This window comes from Leptosomus discolor, chromosome 9 (genome assembly GCF_034619465.1).
Source record: "Leptosomus discolor isolate bLepDis1 chromosome 9, bLepDis1.hap2, whole genome shotgun sequence".
Lineage (NCBI taxonomy): Eukaryota > Metazoa > Chordata > Aves > Leptosomiformes > Leptosomidae > Leptosomus > Leptosomus discolor.
This window is the reverse complement of record NC_141399.1, coordinates 36876411-36896085: the sequence shown is the minus strand read 5'-3', so window position 1 is coordinate 36896085 and position 19675 is coordinate 36876411. Positions and strand designations below refer to the sequence as shown.

Below are 19675 nucleotides of genomic sequence, written 5' to 3'. Positions count from 1 at the left end.
GTTCTCATTTACCTTTCAGCAAATCCTAGAAGGGAAAGACAAATGTCATTCTGCCTCCTTGGAGCCAATGGTGTTTGAGAAGAGCAAATACAGCCCAGGATCACTCTGTTTCTATTTGCCCCTGAGAAGCTGGAGCGAGCTCTGTAAGGGCAGGTGGCAGGCAGTGCCAGGGCCAGGCTCAGCTCTGGGGCACCCTCATTTATTTCTTGCTGCCCATGGGACCCATTTTGAAAGGCTCAGCTGGATTTGTGTGCCTCCAAACAGACAAGGAGATGCTAACTTGACCCAGCCTGAGCCCAGAGGAGGAGGAGCAATGCTGAGGGGGGTCCTGGGTTAGCCAGGACAGTCCTTGAGCAGCGGAGATTGTGCCCACAGTATTTTGTCTTGGATTTCTACCTGGAGAGGGAGCTTTCCCCTGTATTTCCCTCCAGAGCCTGGGAAGATACTTCTCCTCCTGACCCCCTCCATGCCAGCCCCAGCCCCACCTCGCCCATGTGTGCTGGGGGTGATGCCCCTCCCAGGGATCAGGGGACAGGGGCTGACCCAGCCACTCTGAGCCCGTCCCCGGACTTGCAGGACCCTTCCCACGGCCAGCAGATGCCTGCTGTGGTGGGGACCCTTCCCACGGCCAGCAGATGCCAGCTGCGGTGGGGCTTTCCCAAGGGACGAGCAAGTGGGCACTGGGTAGTGACAGCTGGGCTGGGCAGCAAAAGGACAGCAGTGAGAGCCCCCGGGGTGGCATTATTGTCACAGCGCCTCGTGCCCGAGCCACAGAGAGCACGCTGCAGCGTTTCCTGGAGAGCCAACCCACTGGCAGGACCAAGAGATGGGTGTGAGGGATGCAGATATTTCCTACCCGGCACCCACTGCCTCCCCCCAGATTTGCAAACGCAAGCAGCTCTCGGAGAGTCGTCTGGAGAAGGGCGGTCGCACAACCCTCCTGTGTCCCCCCTGCCGCTGAGCCAGGGGGAAAGGACCCACAAACACCACGCAGGCTCCTCTCCCAGGGTGGCTCTGGGGACGGGGGACTCATTCAGTGCTCCGGCTGTTACACCTACTTAGGTGGTGCCGCTGTGCAGCCCCTCCATGCCAGCAGCTGCACAGGGAGGATCAGCCTCGCTCCCTGGGGATGGCAAGGCGATGACATGGGGGTGGACGAGATGCCTTTGCCAGGATCCCAAATGCAGCAGGGACCCCAGGACAGCCACCTTGGAGCCCCTAACAGTGTGGGAGGCAAAGGAAGGAGTAATGGGGCAAACCCAGGGTCACACTAGGCTCCTCACACCACCATCCTCTGCAGCCACATGACCACCACCACCAGGGTGGCACCCAGCATGCTGTCCCCACCCCAGCCGCAGCTTTGCTGGCATTGTGACACCCACCAGCTCTGTGGGATGTAGATCTCATGACGGCGGCCCCACACCCCAGCTCCTGCAGCCAAGATTCCCCCCCAGAAGCAGCTGCTGCCTGAGCCACAGCTGTTTGCATCTGTGCAGTAGCGGGAGGATTTGCCGTCTAATTAAACAAATCCTTCATCTCCACCACAGTGGCTGTGCTGGGCGGGGGGAAGCAGCAGGAGGGCAGAGGGCAGCAGGGCTGGTTTCTTATTCCTTCTTCCCCCTGCTCGCTGCCTGTTGCTGCAGATGTGTAATGCTTCATTTTCCAAACTTGTCCCTCCCGGGGGTCTCTAGTGGAAAAAAAAAACTCCTGTCCAATTAGGCTGAGGCGGGCAGCCTGCGGTTGATGCCACACAACGCTACCGCATGTTTTGCTCCCGGTGATCTCCTTCCGCTTTTGTGCTCGGAGACCGCTGGGGCCGAGGGCAAGAGAGCCGTGGAGGCGAGAACAGCAGAGCTAATGAAACTCCGCAAGCACTCGAGGGATGCACATCGCCATGGCAACCGTGGCTGTGGATGCACGGAGCCAGGTACCCCAACGTTGGGAGGAGACTGAGGGACCACACTGACCCTGTCCCACATCCCCCACCTGCCTTTGCTGACACAACACCCCTTAGCCCGGCACTGGCCAAAGCATCGATTTCGCATAGTAGCTCCTCTCCTTCCTGGGGTCAGGCAGGGCAAAGAGCTGGGGGGAGTGGGGTGTGCCTAGTGGAGGCAGAGGTTAGGGGCTGGGGGGTCTTGCAGTGTCAAAATCCAGTAGATTTTCCCCAAAGTAACTGGAAATGCTGGAGGCAACCGGAGCAGGGGTCAGGCCGGTGCTGTCGCCCCCAGCACTGCTTCCTGCAGCCTATCAACAGATCCCAACCCCATCTGATCACCGTCCTTGCCAAGTGGGGCCGTTTCTGGGAGCAGAATGGGAGCATCCTCAGCCAAGAGAGAGCTCTGCTCCAGTCCAAGCTCCCTCCCTATAATTCCCCTCATGCAACCCTTCAGCCTCAGGAGGGAACCAGCCTGTACTGTGGGGCGATTTGGGGACAAGGCAGGCAGAAAAGGGGTGACCCATGGAAAAAGAGAAGAGACATGAAGATTACAAAGGGCCACGTCACCCTTAGGGAGCGAGGCGCTCACTGAGGGTTTTGGAATCTGTGCCAGGCTTTGCTGCTGCCCCAAGAGTCTCACTTGACACTTATCTAAATTAAATCTCCTTCTTCATCGTGCCTGGCTTGCCAAGGTCATGGGATCAGCCGTACCATTGCGCCAGCCTTCCCTCTGTCTGCACTTCCCTCCACACTTGCTCTGTCTGCAACTTAGATCCACGTAGTTTACTCAAAGCAGAACACCATCGATGCTAGGAGGTGCAAGGTCTGCAGCCCATGGATGGGAAAAGGCAAGTTAGGACCATCTAGGCCACGTCTTCAGGCTGGGGTGGGAGTCCCCTGACAGTACATGATGGGGGGAACAGACACGAAATATTTCCTTGAGAACCTGCATAAAATATCAGAAATATGTTACACACATGAGGATAAGTGCTTGTTAGGTGATAGTTGGTTTTGAAGAACAAGCTTGGACTCTTTTTTTCTTTGATATGTTTCAGGACAGCAACATCCAAAACACGCTCCCCACCCTGCATGGAGGATGCCCAAAGGCTCCAGGATGCTGGGCAGGGCTCGGGCAGCCTTTGTGCAGGTGATGACCAACGCAGCACAGAAGAGCTCCCCAAAGCAGCACCGAGCTGCACGGCCACCGGCTGAGCGGCTGCTGCAACGTGCCCTGGCCCTCCCCTGGCTGCCCATCCAGCTCCCATCCGGCACAGCGTCTGGCCCCGACGGCAGCCGCGCTCTGCCCACGTGGCCTCCGTCACAGCGGTCCCCAGGACAGCATGACATGCCCCAAGGCTGCTCTGAGTGAGCTGCCTGTGACAGCAGAGTGGCACAGGGCTGAGCTGCCCCCCATGGCCAAGAGGATGGTGAAGGTGGATGCAACTGGCCCAGCCAGATCCTGCTGTGCTGGGACTGCCTCCAAGCCTGGAAGAGGTTTGCCAACCCTGTCCCCTCCGGCCACCTGCTCACGTGTCCCAAACTCAGCTCCCCAGCAGCTCAGACACACAGGGACAGGTGAGGTCAGCCCGACACCACTCCCCTCAGCTGTACAGATGGGCTGGGGGCACATTTCCTCAGCACGTGCAACAGCCTCACAGCCACATTGATGGGCTGAGCTCCTCAGGCCTCACTACCCCTCGTTGGGGAAATAAGCCCTGCTGTAGCATCCCACCCCCAGGCTGGTCCCCAAACGGGACAGACATAACCCGAGGAGCACCCAGAGGAGCCGGTGTATCCTGACCACAGCTCCTGAGGAGCACCCAGATGAACCAGTGTGACCCTCCAAGATCCACAAAGGACCCAGTGCCGGGCTGAAACACAGCTCAGGGAGGTCACTGAGGATGCTCTCTCTGCACATGGTATTTTGGGGACTGCTGGCTGAGTGGTTGCATCTGGAGAGAGGTGCCAGGTCACCCTGGAGCAGGAGAACAGGTGACCTCTGCGCCTGGCTGCTCGGAGAGCAGGAGGGTCAGCCCCATAGCCGCTGCAGGTCCACCCCAGCCCCACCAGCCGGCTGCCCTTGGCCAGTCCCGCAGCATGGAGCATCGCTTCACAGCCACTGCACACAGTACCCACCCTGCACCGCACCAACAGCAGGGGTATTTTTAGCCTGGAAAAGCGCCACAAAATCGTGGAGTGACATTAGCTGGAGTAGGGACCAATGTCTCTTTTTACCTTGCAATCTCCTCTGGGTCACCCTGCCTAGCTCGGCAAGGCACTGGGTCCCCCTGACACTGCCAGATAAGCACCAAGCACCCACTGGGCTCCCCAGCACCACTTCCATCCTGTCCCCTCCTCTCATGCCTCGATGCCACCTTCTCCTAGGAGCAGCCCCAAATCCTCTCAGCACCCAATGACCTTCCTGGGCCACTGGAGGGGATAACCTGCCCTGTCCCGGCGCCTACACCCAAACCCAGTGCCCACTTGCCCTGCTGAGACTTGGTGGGGTTTGGCCTCTCTGCCCATGCTCTGGTGCCAGTGGGACCTGTCTCCCCGCCAAGGCACCACTGCAGTTATTCATGCCTTAGCCATGCATTTATCGCCCTGACATGATTTTTTGCTCCTGCTGGGAAAGGAAAGCACCCTCAGCCCATTATACAACTTCTCCAGGGAAAGGTGGGGACCAGCATGACACTGGGGAACCAGATGACTGTGCCATTAAATGAGAACAAAGCACCCAAGCTGGGTACACACCAGGCAGACAAGGAGAGCTGCAGGCTGGCAGCAATGCACAGCCACACTTGAGAGGGTGTTTTCCCTGGCATTAATTTCACACCCAATTACACACCTCAAAATGTTTGCTTGGGGGGAGCCTGCCACCGTGTCCACCCCAGGGTGGAGGGGCTGTCCTCTCCCCGAATGCAGGCACACGGGGTTTTCCTATTTGTTTTGCTGCTTTCCTTAGAAACAGCTGTGAGACTGTGTCTTCTTTCCCTTGATTTCACCGGTCAGAGGATTAAAAAATGGAAAGGAGAGGTGGCACAGCCCTAAACTGAAGGCACAGAGGCTGTGAATCTTTCACAAGGAGCGCTTTGCTCCCCAGCGCTCATTAAGCATTTAAGCAATGGGTACGGAGCAGAAGCGCACAGCAGCGCTTGCATGCTGGCTGGCTGGCAGAGACCTCTGCACTCAGCGTCGCTGTTTCACACCTTGGTTTCTGCAAAAAAAATTCCAGTCCCAGGGCAAAAGAGAGAGAGGGAAGTCCAGAGCCGGTTTGGTTGGCTGGGAGCCTTGGAAGAGTGGAAGGAAAGCCTGAGGAAATTAGGAGACAGGGGAGGTGCCTGCTGTGTCGTGCTGTCTAATTAAAATAAGCAGTCTCCTAGAGCATCTGCCTCTGACTAATCACAAGAGTCATGTGATGACCCCCCCAAAACAGGAACTGACTCTGAGCAGCTATCTACCGCCCCCCAGAACCCCCACCCTCTGAGCCTGCTGGAGGGAAGCTGGAGCGGGTTGCTTAAAGCCCACCACAAACCTGTGCCCACCTGAAGCTTCTGCCCCTCCTTGTGCTGCAGGTTCTCCTGGCGCTGGGGCAAAGGCAAAGCTCAGAGCTGACTCCAAAGGACAGACCGAGGAGCAGCGTGGGCAGCAGCATCCTGGCCCCCGGCCCCCTGAGCAGGGCTGCCAGCAGGCAAGCTCAGGGGGGCTTTGTGGTCCTACAAGAAGAGCAAAGTATGCTCCTTTACCCACTGCCTCCCAACACTGTTCGTCCCAAAACTGCCCCCCTCCTACACAGGCAACTGTTCATCCCAAAATCGAGCTTAAGCACCTCTCAACCTTTTCTCTGGAAAAAAACAAAACAAAACAAAACAAACAAACAAAAAAACCCACCAAAAACCAAAACCAAAACGAAACAACCAAACAAACCTGTTTTCAAGGGGTTGAATCAGTCAGCCTTTCAGAATTGTGCGGTCTGTGAATGCACTACAGGGTTTACTGGGTAGGATTAAATATAGAGATGTGGCAATGCGGGGGCAGAGCAGCAGAGAAGGGTCGAGCTCCAGGTGGTGTGGACTGGCACAGCCCTCCTCCAGGCTCTGGATCCAGGCAGATCTGTGGTGGGTAAGAGTCTGGCCCCAGGGGAACAGTTTGATGTGGGCTCAGAGATAGAGGAGGGAAAGGGAAATCGTGTCTTCCTCCCTGTCTTAGCAAGCCCAGCCTCTGCTGCCTGCGTTTCTGCCATTAGCAGAGCCTGGCACTTTGACAGGGATGGTTTTGGGGCAAGGACAGAGGGATCCCCAGAGAGGGCCATGCCAATGCCAGCCCTGGGGACTGCACCAGGCTGGCAGCCACTGCCCACACCCTGGGTCATGGTGTGGTCCTTGCCTGCCCTCGGCCTTGCTGCCCCTGGGGAGAGCGGCCGCAGGGCAGCCTGGCAGTGGATGCCTGCCCCCGGGAGCCCATCGCTGGCAGCTGCCTGCTGGCTGGCGTCTTTGCTGTTCGCAGAAAAAAACACCTCGTGCTCTGATTTGAGGAACATGGGGGAGAAGCCTGTTCTTGTCACTCCCAAAAATCCCCTGGCCGGGATGCAGTGCAGCGCTTGGGGTCCCCTGGGCATAGCCAGGCTCTGCTTTTGCAGCTCCTGCTCCACCCCCCCGAACCGGGCAGCAACAAATCAGTGCTGCCTTTGCCTTCCCGATGGGATGCTCGCTGCCTTCATTTTCTCAGAGCTTATTTTCAGCACCGCTTTGCTCCTACAGTGCCGGCTGCCTGCAGAGCTGCAAGGTGGGCAGGAGGGCTACGGCTGCACTGCTCCCCGCAGCCCTGCCCATCAGGGAGCCTCGGTGCTGCATTGGCTTCACCAGCCTCTGCGAGGGCCTTGCTAGCTCAGCGATGGTGCCCTGCTGACTGCAGCACATGTGGCCGAGGCTCGTAGCTGGTTATCTTGAGAGCTCGTGCTCATGGCTGCCTGCAGAACCAGCTCCACAGCCAGTGCCACCATCCCCGGGCCACTCAGCAGATGTAGATACACTACGCGGGTGCCTCAGTTTCCCCAGAGGGTGGAGAGGATGTGGCTGGCTCCCCTCCTCCTGACCATGTCAGGTCCACTTAGCTCGGACAGTCGCTGGAAGAGGAGCTGTCGTGCAGTGTGTGTTTGCTCTGTGCCCTGGGGCTCCAGATCCTGCCTTGCGCCTCCCAGCACCGCGGCCCCAGTAAACATTAATGGCAACAGTAATTGGAGGAGACTTCTTCCAGCTCCAGGTGCTGGGACAGGCAACGAGTGGGGATGAGGACTGCTGCGCGCTGCTTTGCAGCTAAGTGCCTGCTGCCTGCAGCCCGCTGTCCTCTCCCCTGCACTGGACAAGGCCCCCAGGCTCAGCTTCACACAGCCAGCCCTCACTCATGCTGCCTCCCTACAGCAAACTCAGCAGGGAGCTCTCAAGATCCTGTGCTGGCTTTCTGGCCAAGAGAAGCTGGCGCAGACCCAAGCCCCTCACTTGCCCTGGGGAGAGCAGGCGCGACGCCCTCGTCCTTCTCTGCTGAGATCCTCTTCTGTGGACCCCTGCAGCAATGGCTTCCTACGGCAGCTCCTAGCCACTACCAAGCTGTAATTAATCCAAATAAACAAGATGAGCTCGCCACAGTAGAGTGAACAGAAAGCTGAATGACATACCCACCGGGAATCATTTATTCTGCACTTTTCTCTTCTTTTAATACTATTTGCTTTCTCGCGAATTACTGACAGATTGCCTAGGACCAGAGGGAACTGCAGCTCGGCCAGGTGGCCCCAGGGGACAGGGCAGACGCAGCCGAGCAGCCCGAGTCCCAGCCCTGTCTGTGCCACCCTGGTTAAGAAGCGGATCCCCTCCCTCTGCTTCGGTTTCCCTCTCACTGGCACCTACTGCAGCCCCCCGCATCACGCAGACATGACTGTCCATCCTGCCTTCTGCGAGGAGCTTACCTGCCCCTACCGAGGGACAGGATTGCCTATCCTCGGAGCCGCTGGGAAAGACGAGCCCAGGGGTCCCAGCAGGAGGGCCGAGCGCCCCGCGGTCTGTGCCCCAGCCTGCCCACGGGCCGGCCCTGAGCTGCAGCCCCGGGGCAGGCACCGCCAGGCCGGGCAGAGGGGGGAAGGGGCCCGGCCGTTCCCGGCCGCCCCCTCCCGCTCAGACGGGCGGTACCTCCGGGGCGTCCTGCACAGCCCTCGACCCCAGCGCACCCCCCCTCCGCGGAGCACCCCGCAGCCCCGCACATCCTTGGATCCCGGCGCAGCCCTCAGCCCTGCCCCCTCCCCAAACCCCCGCTCGCCCCTCGATCCCCGCGCACCCCCCGCCCCCGCTGCGCCCCTGGACCCTCGCAAACCCCGCAGGGAGCTGCCTCCCTCCCCAGCACCCGGGCCGAGGAGCCCCCCCCGGGGCGGCCGCCGGCTCCAGGGCAGCCCCGACGGGGCGGCGGAGGTCCCCGAGGCGGCGGGGAGGAGGCGGGCACGGCGGCGGGGGGCTCGCCCGCCGCCGTGCCCGCCTCCTCCCCGCCGCGGCGGGGCGAGGCTCCGCCCGGCTCTCGGGGCCCGCAGCCGGCCGGCGCCCACCCCGCGGCGGGCTCCCGCTCGCCCGGACTATGAGGAGCGGGACCGGGCGGGGGGCGGCGGCAGCGGCGGCGGCGGCAGCGGCCCCGGTGCGGCGGGAGCGGGAGCGGGGGCGCCGCCGCCGCCGGCCGGGTCATGCCCGTGCGCCCAGGGCGGCGGGGCTGCGGGCTGCGGCGGGATGGGCGCGCTCCGGGCCGGCGCCCTCGCCTTCCTCCTCCTCCTCCTCCTCGGCTGCCTCCTGCCCCGGCGCGGCCCGCTCAGGTGAGCGCACGGCGCGGGAGCTCGGCGCTGCGCGTCCGGCGGGGCGGCCCCCCCCCCCGGCTCGGGGGTCGGGGGGCTGCGGGGGGCCGCTGCTCTCCCCACCGCTCCACCCGCAGCCCCTCCTCCGGACCCCCACCCCCCAGGAGCCACCCGCAGCCCCGCCGGGACCCGGCCATCACCCCCTCTCGGAAAGGGATCTCTCCAGTGGGACCCCGGGTATCCCCTCGCGGACCCGGAGGAGCCCGCACCCCCCCCCCCCCCCCCCGATCCGGACCTCTCTCCAGGGGCTCTGCCCACAGCCAGAACCCTCCCAGCCCCAACCCGGACCTCCCCGCAGGCTGCCAGAGCTCCCCCAAATCTATCCTCGCCCCCCCCCCCCCCCCCCCCCATTCCGCGGGACCCTGACCCTGCACCCCGGCGATCCACCAGACCTTCCCCCTCCAGTCCCAGCCGCACTCTGCCTGTCCCCAGTAGCCCCTGCTCCAGAGCGGGGTCACCAGTGGTCACCCTGGCCCCAGGCCAGCTAGGGACCCTTGCCACGGTGGGAGATGGAGCGAGCCGAGCCGGGTGATGGCCCAGGCAGCTCCTTCTCCAGCGCTGCAAAGCCCCTGTGATGCCCAGATCCTCTCCTGGCTCAGGGTGTTTGGGGGGCGCTTGGGACAGTCCCTGACCCAGCCCCTGCATTGCCCGTGGGTGCCCCAGGTCCCATGGAAACAACTCTTGGCCCACTTGGGTGGAAAATCCAAAGCCCCCAGGTCCCTTTTTTTCCTCCCCGGCCACCTTGGGTGCTATCTGGGACAAGGTGGGGTGCAGGGGAGAGCGGGCCAGGCTGGGAGGGGTTGGGGGGCTGCAGTACCCCTGGGCTGAGCCTGCTCCCTGCCCCCACTCCCCCTCCCACCACTTGGCCAGTACAGCTGGAGCAGCACAGGGGGGAACTGCAGCGTTTGTGGCAGGGAGGGGAGAAATGGTATCAAAATGTCATCGCTTCACATGCAGAAACTGCTTGTCTCGGAGTGGCATTTCTAGGCAGCCGTGAGTGTTTTCCAGCCCCACCACTCCCTCGCTCCACGGAGGTTCTGAGCTCCAGGGCCCTGCAGCGCCTGGGCCAGGTTAGTGGCAGGGTCCCCCTGGGCACCCAGTGCCCGAACTGGGGAGCTGCAGCCAAACCTTGAGAAGAGCTGGGACCCAGGGGCTGTGCCCAGGGGCTGCGTGCCACCATGGCCCTGCCGGTGGTGCCGCTGGAGGTGGCTACACCTGGGGCGTTTCTGCACTCCCTGCAGTCCCCAAGGTCCGCGCGTTGCTGGGGCTGCAGATCTGCCGCTGCCTGGCCAGTTAGCTGAGCCTCTTCAAGGAGCTAGCTGCCCTGCGGGGCCAAGGGAGCCTTCCTCCTGCGTTCTCCACGGGAGAACCCTCACCCTCCTCTCTGGCAGAGGAGGACAGGGTTCACAGCTATGTGGCAAGCAGAGGCCTGACTTAACTCCTTGTTACCCTGGCCTCTCACAGCCCTCCTTCCAAAGACGCACCTTTCTAATGCAGCTCCTGGAGGGGGAATTTCTCCCAGCCTTTTGCTCTTGGCCAGGACCAGTCTCAGGTACTCTCTGCTGCCCGTTTCCAATTAAGGGAAAACCTGCCCAGCTGGCTCATTTTGGGGTGGCTGTTGTGGCCATTTCTAGCTGGCAAGCATGGCCATAAGCCCCTCCAGGATGAATCCCACTCCCCAGAGAGCAGATAGGAACAAGGTGTGTTGGTAGGAACAAGGAGGTAGGAACAAAGACCCCAGGGAGTCCCAGCTCTCAGCATCATCCTCTGCTTGTGGTAACAGGGTTATAGAGCCAAGCAGGAGCAGGACCCACCTGGGTGTGGACCTGGCAGAGTTATGAGGCAGAGTGCAGCAGGACCAGCAGTCCTCAAAGCTCCCTTTGTGTCCGGAGGTCTCTGGCTAGTTCCTCTCCATCACAGCCACATGCCTGGCAATGTGGTGAGCGAATGTCTCTCATTGTTCTTTGAAATGATCATTATAGACTGACAGAAGGAGAGAAACCGGCAGGCTAAGATGTGTTCACAAAAATATCCCCTCCAAGGTCAGTTTAAATAAGTCTCCATCATCGCTGTGAGCGCTGCGTGGGAAAGCTCATGTCAGCTCTGTGCCACAAACGGTGTGGAGATGGGCTTGCTGCTCTTCTGCTGCCACATCGTCTTGGCCCCTGGCAAGGTGTCACAACTCCGGCTGTGCTCCCGAGCACCTCCTCACTCACACCAGGCCAGCCCATGGCTTGGGGGGGTGTTGTGCCCCCCAAGCCCCCCAAGCCACGAGTCTGTGCCAGGCAGTGTGTATGGACGTGTGCTCAGCAAGTCAAGCCGAGGCTGGCGATTGAACCTCGGAGGCACCCTTCTTGCTTTCCCCCTCCAGCACCGGCACAGAGCCCAGCGGCTGTGCATGAGGCCATTGCCCGCTGCACCCCGTCCCCACTGCAGCCCTGGAGCCGGGAGGCACCTGGCCCCGAATGCCATGCCAGGGGACACGGCGGCAGGGGCTTTGCTGGCAGAGGGACAGGCAAAACGTGGGCACGTGGCACAGGCTGTGGCAGGCGAGGGGGTAAGCCGCCAGGATCACAGCAGAAGGAAGAAGGGGTCCCAGGGTCAGCACGCTGGCTCGGCGCTGGAGTGGATGTGGCGCAGGCACAGCCACTTCCCCCGACAGCTGGCAATCCCTGCGGGGTGCTGAAATGTGCCTGCAGACCCCTGGTGCCAGCAGGCAGCTAACCTGCCTCCTCTGCCCCGCAGGCTGGTCTCAGGGCGGGAGGAGATTAAAGCTGCTTCCCGAAGCTCGCCCCAGCCCATGTCACCCTCAGATTTCCTCGACAAGCTTATGGGACGAACGTCAGGGTATGACGCCCGGATTCGACCCAACTTCAAAGGTAAGGGGAGGCTGTGAGGCTCCCAAACCTGGCAGAGACCCACACTTATGGCTGCCCAAAACCAGGGAATGGGCAGGTACGGGTGTTGGAGCGGGACCCTGACCCACATCCCTCCATCCCAACACCCTCCCCAGAGTCCCAGCTGCTCCCGTGGTCACAGCTGCCCTGAGTGTGCCTGCTTTGCCTGCCAGCGTGGCCGGCTGCAGTGCTTGCAGGGTGTGCTGGGGTTCACCCCGACACACTAGGGGGGTGACACCAGCGGGCAGGGGGATGCTCGTGTGCATTCATCCGCGCAGCGCATGCAGGAGGCGGCATCCCCTCATGTGCCTGTGCAGTGCACGTGTCTCCCCAGCCAGCGGCGAGAGGAGGCTTCACATTGTTTTCCAGGTCCGCCCGTCAACGTGACATGCAACATCTTCATCAACAGCTTCGGCTCCGTCACTGAGACCACCATGGTGAGGGTTTCACCAGCGCGACGGGCTCCTCTCCCAGCACCTCAGGGCTGGCGGTGGCTTTGCCACGGAGCGTGCAGGTCCCGGTGCCCAAGCTCATGGCCATGCTTGTAGGGGTCCTGTGAGCCCTTCTCCAGAGCCAGCCCTGGCATTGCAGTGGGGACATGCAGAGCCCCAGCAAATGGCTGTGGCTTTTTCTGGGGTCAGTTAACCTGAGCTGGGCTGTGTGAGCCACATTCCCCTTGCCTGAGCTGGGAGAAACATCCCAAAGGGTTGGAGCAAGGCAGCCGGCAGTAGCTCCCTGCTGTTCACAGGCTTGGCAGGTACCACACAATGCAAGCGAGTTCTGTGTCCCCACCATCCCCAGCCTCCTTGGGTGCATGAGGAACTCCTCTGTGGAAGCCACAGCGCTAAAATTTCCCTATTTATCCTGCTGCAAAACCTTAATACCATCAACCATCGCATCAACTCTCCCCAGGGCCACAGAGCCCTGCAAGGAATGCTGCAGGCAGCAGCTACTGGTCCTCCTCCTCCTTCTCCTCCTCTCTGCTGCTGTGACTTTGGCTTTTTGATTTCCCTTTCTTCTGACAGCATGAGAAGGCTTCTGAGCTGCCCCTGCCCTGTGCGTGGTTAGTGTTAGACAGGCAGCACCTGCAGGGCTGAGCCTCATCCAAGAGAACCCCTTCCTCCTCCTCCTCCATCCTTCTTCCTCCGCCATCTCTTCCTCCTCCTCCTCCCTGGGCACTGTGGGGTGCTCCCAGCTGATGCAGTGCCCTCTGCCCCAGGACTACCGGGTGAACGTATTCCTGAGGCAGCAGTGGAATGACCCCCGCCTGGCTTACCATGAGTACCCTGATGACTCCCTCGACCTTGACCCCTCCATGCTCGACTCCATCTGGAAGCCAGACTTGTTCTTTGCCAACGAGAAAGGGGCCAATTTCCACGAGGTCACTACCGACAACAAGCTGCTGCGCATCTTCAAGAATGGCAATGTGCTCTACAGCATTAGGTAGAACCCTTCTCCTCTGCCCAAGTGGGGACATGGGGCTTTCCTTTTGCCTCCCATGGGGCAGCTTTTCCCCCTGACTGCCCCAGCACCCAGCAACCGCTTCCTTTCCTCTGCCTCCTCCAGGCTGACGCTGATCCTGTCCTGCCCCATGGACCTCAAGAACTTCCCCATGGACATCCAAACATGTACCATGCAGCTGGAGAGCTGTGAGTAACTAGGGGGGTTCAAGCTATGCTTCATCCCCACCATCCCGTCCCATCCTATCCCATTCCAAAGGCTGGCATCTCCCTGCTTCTGAGGGAGCTGAGCAGGAAGGAGCAGTCATTCAGGGTGGGGATGAATGGTGGGGTGTGTGTCCCTGTTCCATTGCTCCCTCCATCCCCTCCAGTTGGCTACACCATGAATGACCTCATCTTCGAGTGGCTGGAGGAGCAGGAGGCCGTGCAGGTGGCCGAGGGCTTGACACTCCCGCAGTTCATCCTCAGGGATGAGAAGGACCTGGGCTATTGCACCAAGTACTACAACACAGGTGAACACCCCAGAGACTCGCTGCCACCCCCCCCCCCCCCCCATGGCCCGGGGGTCCCTCTTGCCCATTGGGGCTGTCTTTCCCTGCAGGCAAGTTCACCTGCATCGAGGTGAAGTTCCACCTGGAGAGGCAGATGGGTTACTACCTGATCCAGATGTACATCCCCAGCCTGCTCATTGTCATCCTCTCGTGGGTCTCCTTCTGGATCAACATGGATGCAGCACCAGCCCGGGTAGGCTTGGGCATCACCACTGTGCTCACCATGACCACGCAGAGCGCCGGCTCCCGTGCCTCCCTGCCCAAGGTCAGTGCTGGCTCCGTGCCGGGCTCCCGCGCTGCAGCCTGCCCGGGGCACTGCCACGGCCAGCCCCAGCGCCCCAGGGTCAGGGGCAGCCTTCTCTCGGGAACGGCTGGCTCCGTAGCCTTGCCGGCTGGGGCACCACGTGTGCCGAGCAGCAACGCGGTGCTCTGGCCCGTGTGTCCCAGCTGAAAGGGCTCCTGTGCCCCTTGGCAGCAGGGTGAAGGTGGCAGCGGGGGGATGAGCGAGGTGGGGGGGCAACGGGTCCCTGAGCCCCCTCTCGCCCTCGCAGGTCTCCTATGTGAAGGCCATTGACATCTGGATGGCCGTGTGCCTGCTCTTCGTCTTTGCCGCCTTGCTGGAGTACGCAGCCGTCAACTTCGTCTCCCGCCAGCACAAGGACTTCATGCGCCTGCGCCGGCGCCAGCGGCGGCAGAGGATGGTGAGTCCCTCCCGCCACCGCTGTCATGACGCCTTCCCCTCCTCAGCCGCTGAAGGGACACCCTGGGGCTGCAGGGCCAGTTTCTCAGCAGCCACCAGGGCAGGGCTCGGTGCCGGGCTGTGTACCACTGCCCAGGGCTTGCGGCTGGCCTCTGCGGCGCACCAGGGACCCGTGGGCATTGTAGTCCTTCTGCCTGCCTGAGCAGCACAGTGCACAGCACCCTTGGGTCCCCAGGCCCTGTCAGCACAAACACACCCAGGGTGCCGTCTTCCTCCTGCTGGGACATTCTCGGGCTCTGCACCCTGTAAAAAAGTAGAAAAATAAACAGTGAGGGTGGGGGGAAATAGCCTTTCCCTTTACCTGCAGCCCCAAACCCGGGCTCCTCACTGTGCTGTAGCGGTGACAAGGGCTCACTGCTGCGTCAGGGCAGTGAAGCACCAAGGGGACCTGGTGGCACCCAGGGATAGGGTCTGGGCTGCAGACGAGAGTGCAAGCAGGGCCTGGAGAGGCAGGGTTCCATGCTCGCAGGACAGCCCTCCCCTCCATCAGCCCATTGGCGCAGGCATCAGGCCTGCGAGATGCTCGGGAAAGCATGTGGCTGCCCCCCTCTCGTTTTCTTGCCATAAGCACACCGCGAGGCAACAGACCTCCGTGGAAAACACACGTACATGCACACAGCACACAGGCTTGCAGCGCCCTGTGCAGACAAATCCCTTCGGCACGTGCTGAAGGCAGATCCCGGTGCCCAGGCACTGCTGGGGGAGCTTTTCCTCTCCCCACAGAGCCCCCATGTCCCCGCCATCCCCATCCTGGCACCCAGAGCCGCTGTCCCTGGGGCCAGGGCAGAGCCATCGGTCACCTGCTGTCCTGTTTCTGTTTGGTGCGCACTGTCGGATGCCAAAAGGGCCTGAGCAGCGGGACGGCCAGCCTGGAGTCCCTGCGGCAGCTGAGCGGCCGGCACGGCGGCGAGCACACCTACGCAACGCTCTCGCAGCTCTCCAGCTCCTGGGTAAAGCACGACCCCCGGCCAGCCTCATCCCCCCTCCCCAAAACAAGCCCCCCAGGAGCCAGCCCCAGGGGCCAGCAAGGGCCCATGGAAGAAGCAAGGCAGTGATTTGCCCGTAGGATGGAGCTGCTGCTCCCTGGACTGAAAAGAGAGTTGAGAGAGGGATGGGAATGGAGCAGACTTCCCTGGAGACAACCCTGCTCTGTGCCTCAGTTTCTTCTTCTGTAAAGCAGGAGCAGTGAAGCCCCCTTTGCTGAGGGGTGAGTGATGCTGGGGCAGGCTGTTGGCCTCTCCTGGGCTGCTGCCCAGCTCCCCGGGCCATGCCCACACCTCTGGCAGGGTGAGGGTGCTGCCTGCCCAGCTTTCCTGGCACAGGCAGGTTTGAGGCACTGGCAGCTGCCTGCAGTAAATCCAACGTGAGCAGTTGCTCAGGGCACATGGGCACTTCGCAGCTCGAGGTGTAGGGAGGAGCGGTGGGGCAGGGCAGGCTCCCAGGCTGGCAGGGAGAGGCTGGGGGGTGACCGCAGCCCCAGGGAGGAGATCAGGTCTGGTACATCCTCGCCTCCCTGCCCAGCTGGGCTGCCCCAAGCCTCTCATCTGCCATCATCAGCCCTTGGACACTGGGAGAGGCTTCCCAGCTCCCCCCAGCATGCTGCCTTGCTCCCTGCCTTTCACAGCCCCTGAGCACCAACCCCTGGAGATGGACACCCACCCAACCAGGGCAAGAAGGGAGAGCCTCTGCCAAACCCAGGAACCATCTGGCGGCTTAAAACAGACCGAAGTGCACCTGCCCTGAGGTGAAGGCTGCAGAGCCACCCCGGGGCGCCACTGGCAATGCACTGGGTGCAGCCAGGAGCACCCCGGGTTGCTGCTTGGGCAGAGACCGGAGCAGAGCCCCGCTGCTCACAGCTCCTGTACTGGCACTGCCTGATGCAGCCCAGCCTGGGTGCCGCAGCCCAATGCCAAATCCCTTCCCCAGACGCCACAAAGCCAGGCCCAGGGAGCTCTCTGCACCCGGCCTCGGCCCCCGGTAAGCACCCCCTGGGCTGCCCCAGCCCACAGAGACCCAGCTGGGAGAACCAGCCCTCACAGTTTGCCATCTCCTCCCCCAAACACCCTGCCTGGGCCCGCAGGCTCCCCGGGCTGGGGAGGGGAATAGCTGCTGCTCCCCAAAGCACTCAGGGCACGCTGGCTCCCCCCCCACTGCATTTCCCAGGAGGGGCACAAGCGCTCAGCCTGGGGCAGGGGGACAAAACTCCACTGCAAATGAGAACTAATCTCAGCAATTTGAGCTGCTGCTGCTCTTTCCACTGAGAAATCTTGCTTAGCTGGCGGATTGCAGAGTTAAATAAAGATGCCAGGGTGCAAGCTCTCCGCATGAGAGCCCCCTTGCCGGCTGAGCGCCTGTGCAGGCTGACCTCAGCGAGGAGGCTGCTCTCCGCAGTTTGGAGGGCACTGCTGGTCCAGCACCCAGGCTATGTGTGGGCATGGTGTGAGGCGAGGGGATGGCCTGCAGCACGCCCTGGCAGAAGAGACCCACTGCAGCCGGATCTGGTACTGGTGGGACAGAGAGGGGATGAGCCACAGCGACTGAGTGGCCTGGGGGCTTGGTGAGAAGCCAGATGTGCAGCCCGGGCTTGGCGTGCTGGTCCCTTGCCAAATCTTTGCATGCAACCCCTCCACACACACTCCCAGGAGGATAAAAGAGCAGGACAAGGCGAGTTGCTAAGGATGTACAGCTGTCAGCGGGGAGGAGCGGAGGCACTGGTACCAGAGGGGTGCAAGGTGAGCAGGGCTGTGCCTCCAGCGATGTCAGTGAGCCACCACCCAAGGGTGAGGGCAGGCACCCGGCTTTCATGGCACTTTTGCAGGCTTGATCATGGGGCACGCAGCCTCATGGGCATGCTACCCTGCCCGCAGCCCCCTGCCAGCATCAGGAAATGTGGTAAGCAAGGGCAAAGAGACTGGCAAGGAGTACAAGTCTCTTAGCCTCCCTCTTCTGCTGCACTGGGCAGCCCCCACCAAAGCAGCCGTGAGGGGAAACGGGGGTCTGGGCCATTGGAGGGACTGGGAGGCCCTGAAGCCCTGATGATAGCCAGGCTGCTGCACCCCTACCCAGCTCTAACCCCAGCAAGATGCCTGCCCCCTCCTATGCACCAGCACAGGCACGCTTCCACCCCGCAGCAAAAACAGCTGCCGCAGCAGTGCCTGTACCCGCAAGCTCCCTGCATCCCAATGCACCCTGCGCCGCTATGTGCTCTGCACCCCAGTGCACCCTGCACCCCTGTGCCCTGCACCCCCATGTGTCTATCTCCCCCTGCCCCTGTTCATCCCCATCCCGCTGGCTGCTGGAGAGCTGGGCTTCCCAAGCCGGAGTTGGGAGGAGGCTGCAGGGTATCAGGGTCAGGCTATCAGGGTCGGGGCTGCCCTTGCATGCACCCTTAAAACACATGCCAGATGACAAGGCAGTCGGTCAGTGCTCGCCCCCACACCCCGCACACACCGCTGCCTGCCTCTGCCCGCAGCCTGCCGGCCCTGTGCTTCTGCCTGCGCGCTTCGGGATTTCTGAAAAAGCACCTAACCCTGTGCTGGGCACTTACGTGACGGTACTGGTCAGCGGGGGAGGTTTGTGGGACATGCAGCCACGAGCACCTGCTCGCCCTGCAGTACTGGTGCCCACGGGGTGCCCCGGCTGACAGCCTTTTCCTTCACTAGGAGGAAGAGCTTGTCCGTGAGAGCCGCTTCTACTTGCGAGGCTATGGGCTGGGCCACTGCCTGCAGCCGAAGGACGGGGCTGGGGAGAGCCCTGGCATCTACAGGCCCTCCCCAGCCAGCATGTTGCTGCGGGAAGGGGAGAGCCTCCACAGGCGCTACATTGACCGGGCCAAGCGCATCGACACCATCTCCCGAGCTGTCTTCCCCTTCACCTTCCTGGTCTTCAACGTCTTCTACTGGGTCATCTACAAAGTGCTGCGCTCGGAGGACATCCACTCGGTGCCCTGAGGCCTGGAAAAGCATGACTGCATCTCAGTCTGACTCCCCAAGTGTGCCTAGGCACCACAAGCTCAGCCAGAACCGTGCTTCCCTCTGTCCCAGAGCAGCGGCACAGCTGGGCTGGACCTTGGAGCCTGGACATAAGGCAGCCCCCGTGTCTCTTTGGATGTTGGGGCACCGAGGGGGGATCAGTAACCCCAGGTCCCCACAGTGAGCTGAAGAGAGAGACCCCTCCTGCCTCCTGCATGGTGTCACCTCTGGGTACCCAAGGATGCTGTGATGCTGGGGAGCCCCAGGTACCCGGGGATGCTGTGCTGCCAGGGCACAGGGGAGCTTGTGGTACCCAGGGATGCTGTGCTGCTGGAGGGAGCCCCAGGAACCCAGGGATGCTGCGCTACCATGGCACAGGGGAGCCCCTGGTACTTTGGGATGCTGCATAGCTGGTGGCCTGGGAACACCACTTCCCAGCCAAACCACCTCCTCCTCTGCACACTCTGTGTCAGGCTGCTGCTTCCCAGGCTGCATCACTGAGCCATAGGCCACGAGCAGCCAGGCAAGAGGCTGCAGTCCTCTCTCCTCCCCTGGCCTGGAGCTTGGTTGCAGGAAACACCAGGGAGCGCCCCTGCCTGCGCCCGGACTGTGTGGGGTGCTGGCTATGGCCCCACAGCCCCCAGCCCAGCAATGGACGGGGCCCCTCTGGCCCCCAGCCGGCTCCAACACACAACGAAGCAGCAGGTCAGGGATGCTTCCCTCCCTGTAGAGCCCAAGGCTGCCCATGACGCCCACGGCTGCAGGCAGGACTGTGACAGGGATACTGGGCAGGAGGCCCTGAGGAGATGCCAGGCCCGGGGCAGGCGGCAGGCAAGCCCACTCCCACTGGTGGTGAAGGGGCGCAGACGGCCATTGCAGCTGCAGACAGGAGCCGCTTGGCACTGGGGAGCTGGCACTGCACTACCTGCAGGGTAGGGCCCACAGCCCGTCTTCCAAGGGAGACTTTTTGGGATGAAAGTAGTGGAGGCAGCTTGGCCGATCCCTTTGGAGGAGCAGAGTGAGTGGTGGCATCCCCAGACTGCTGCATTCCCATGGCATCATGGTGCCAGCAGAGACCAGAAGTGAAAACCGCCCAGTTCCCCAGCTTTCTCCCCACCCCGGCACCCAGGCACAGCGTATCCCAGGCGGGTTCACCCCCACTGCTTCTCCACTGGAGAGGAGAGTATCCAAAACCTTGACAGGACAAGCTC

General features: G+C 61.9%; 1 protein-coding gene across 2 annotated transcripts; it reads left to right on the top strand.

Annotated features, from left to right (window-relative positions):
* The first annotated feature begins 8703 nt into the window (after positions 1-8703).
* On the top strand, positions 8704-18443 carry LOC104351753 (glycine receptor subunit alpha-4). 2 transcript variants are annotated; one of them, XM_086469786.1, is made up of 10 exons: positions 8704-8786; positions 11571-11704; positions 12092-12159; positions 12942-13165; positions 13289-13371; positions 13554-13694; positions 13784-13998; positions 14285-14434; positions 15339-15443; positions 18156-18443. In XM_086469786.1, exons 1-10 carry the CDS (start codon positions 8704-8706, stop codon positions 18441-18443), a joined length of 1491 nt encoding a protein of 496 aa, XP_086325912.1. The 2 variants fall into 2 exon arrangements, with proteins under 2 accessions (XP_086325912.1, XP_086325913.1); XM_086469787.1 differs by lacking the exons at positions 8704-8786; positions 15339-15443 and having other exon boundaries at positions 11590-11704.
* Positions 18444-19675: the final 1232 nt, after the last annotated feature.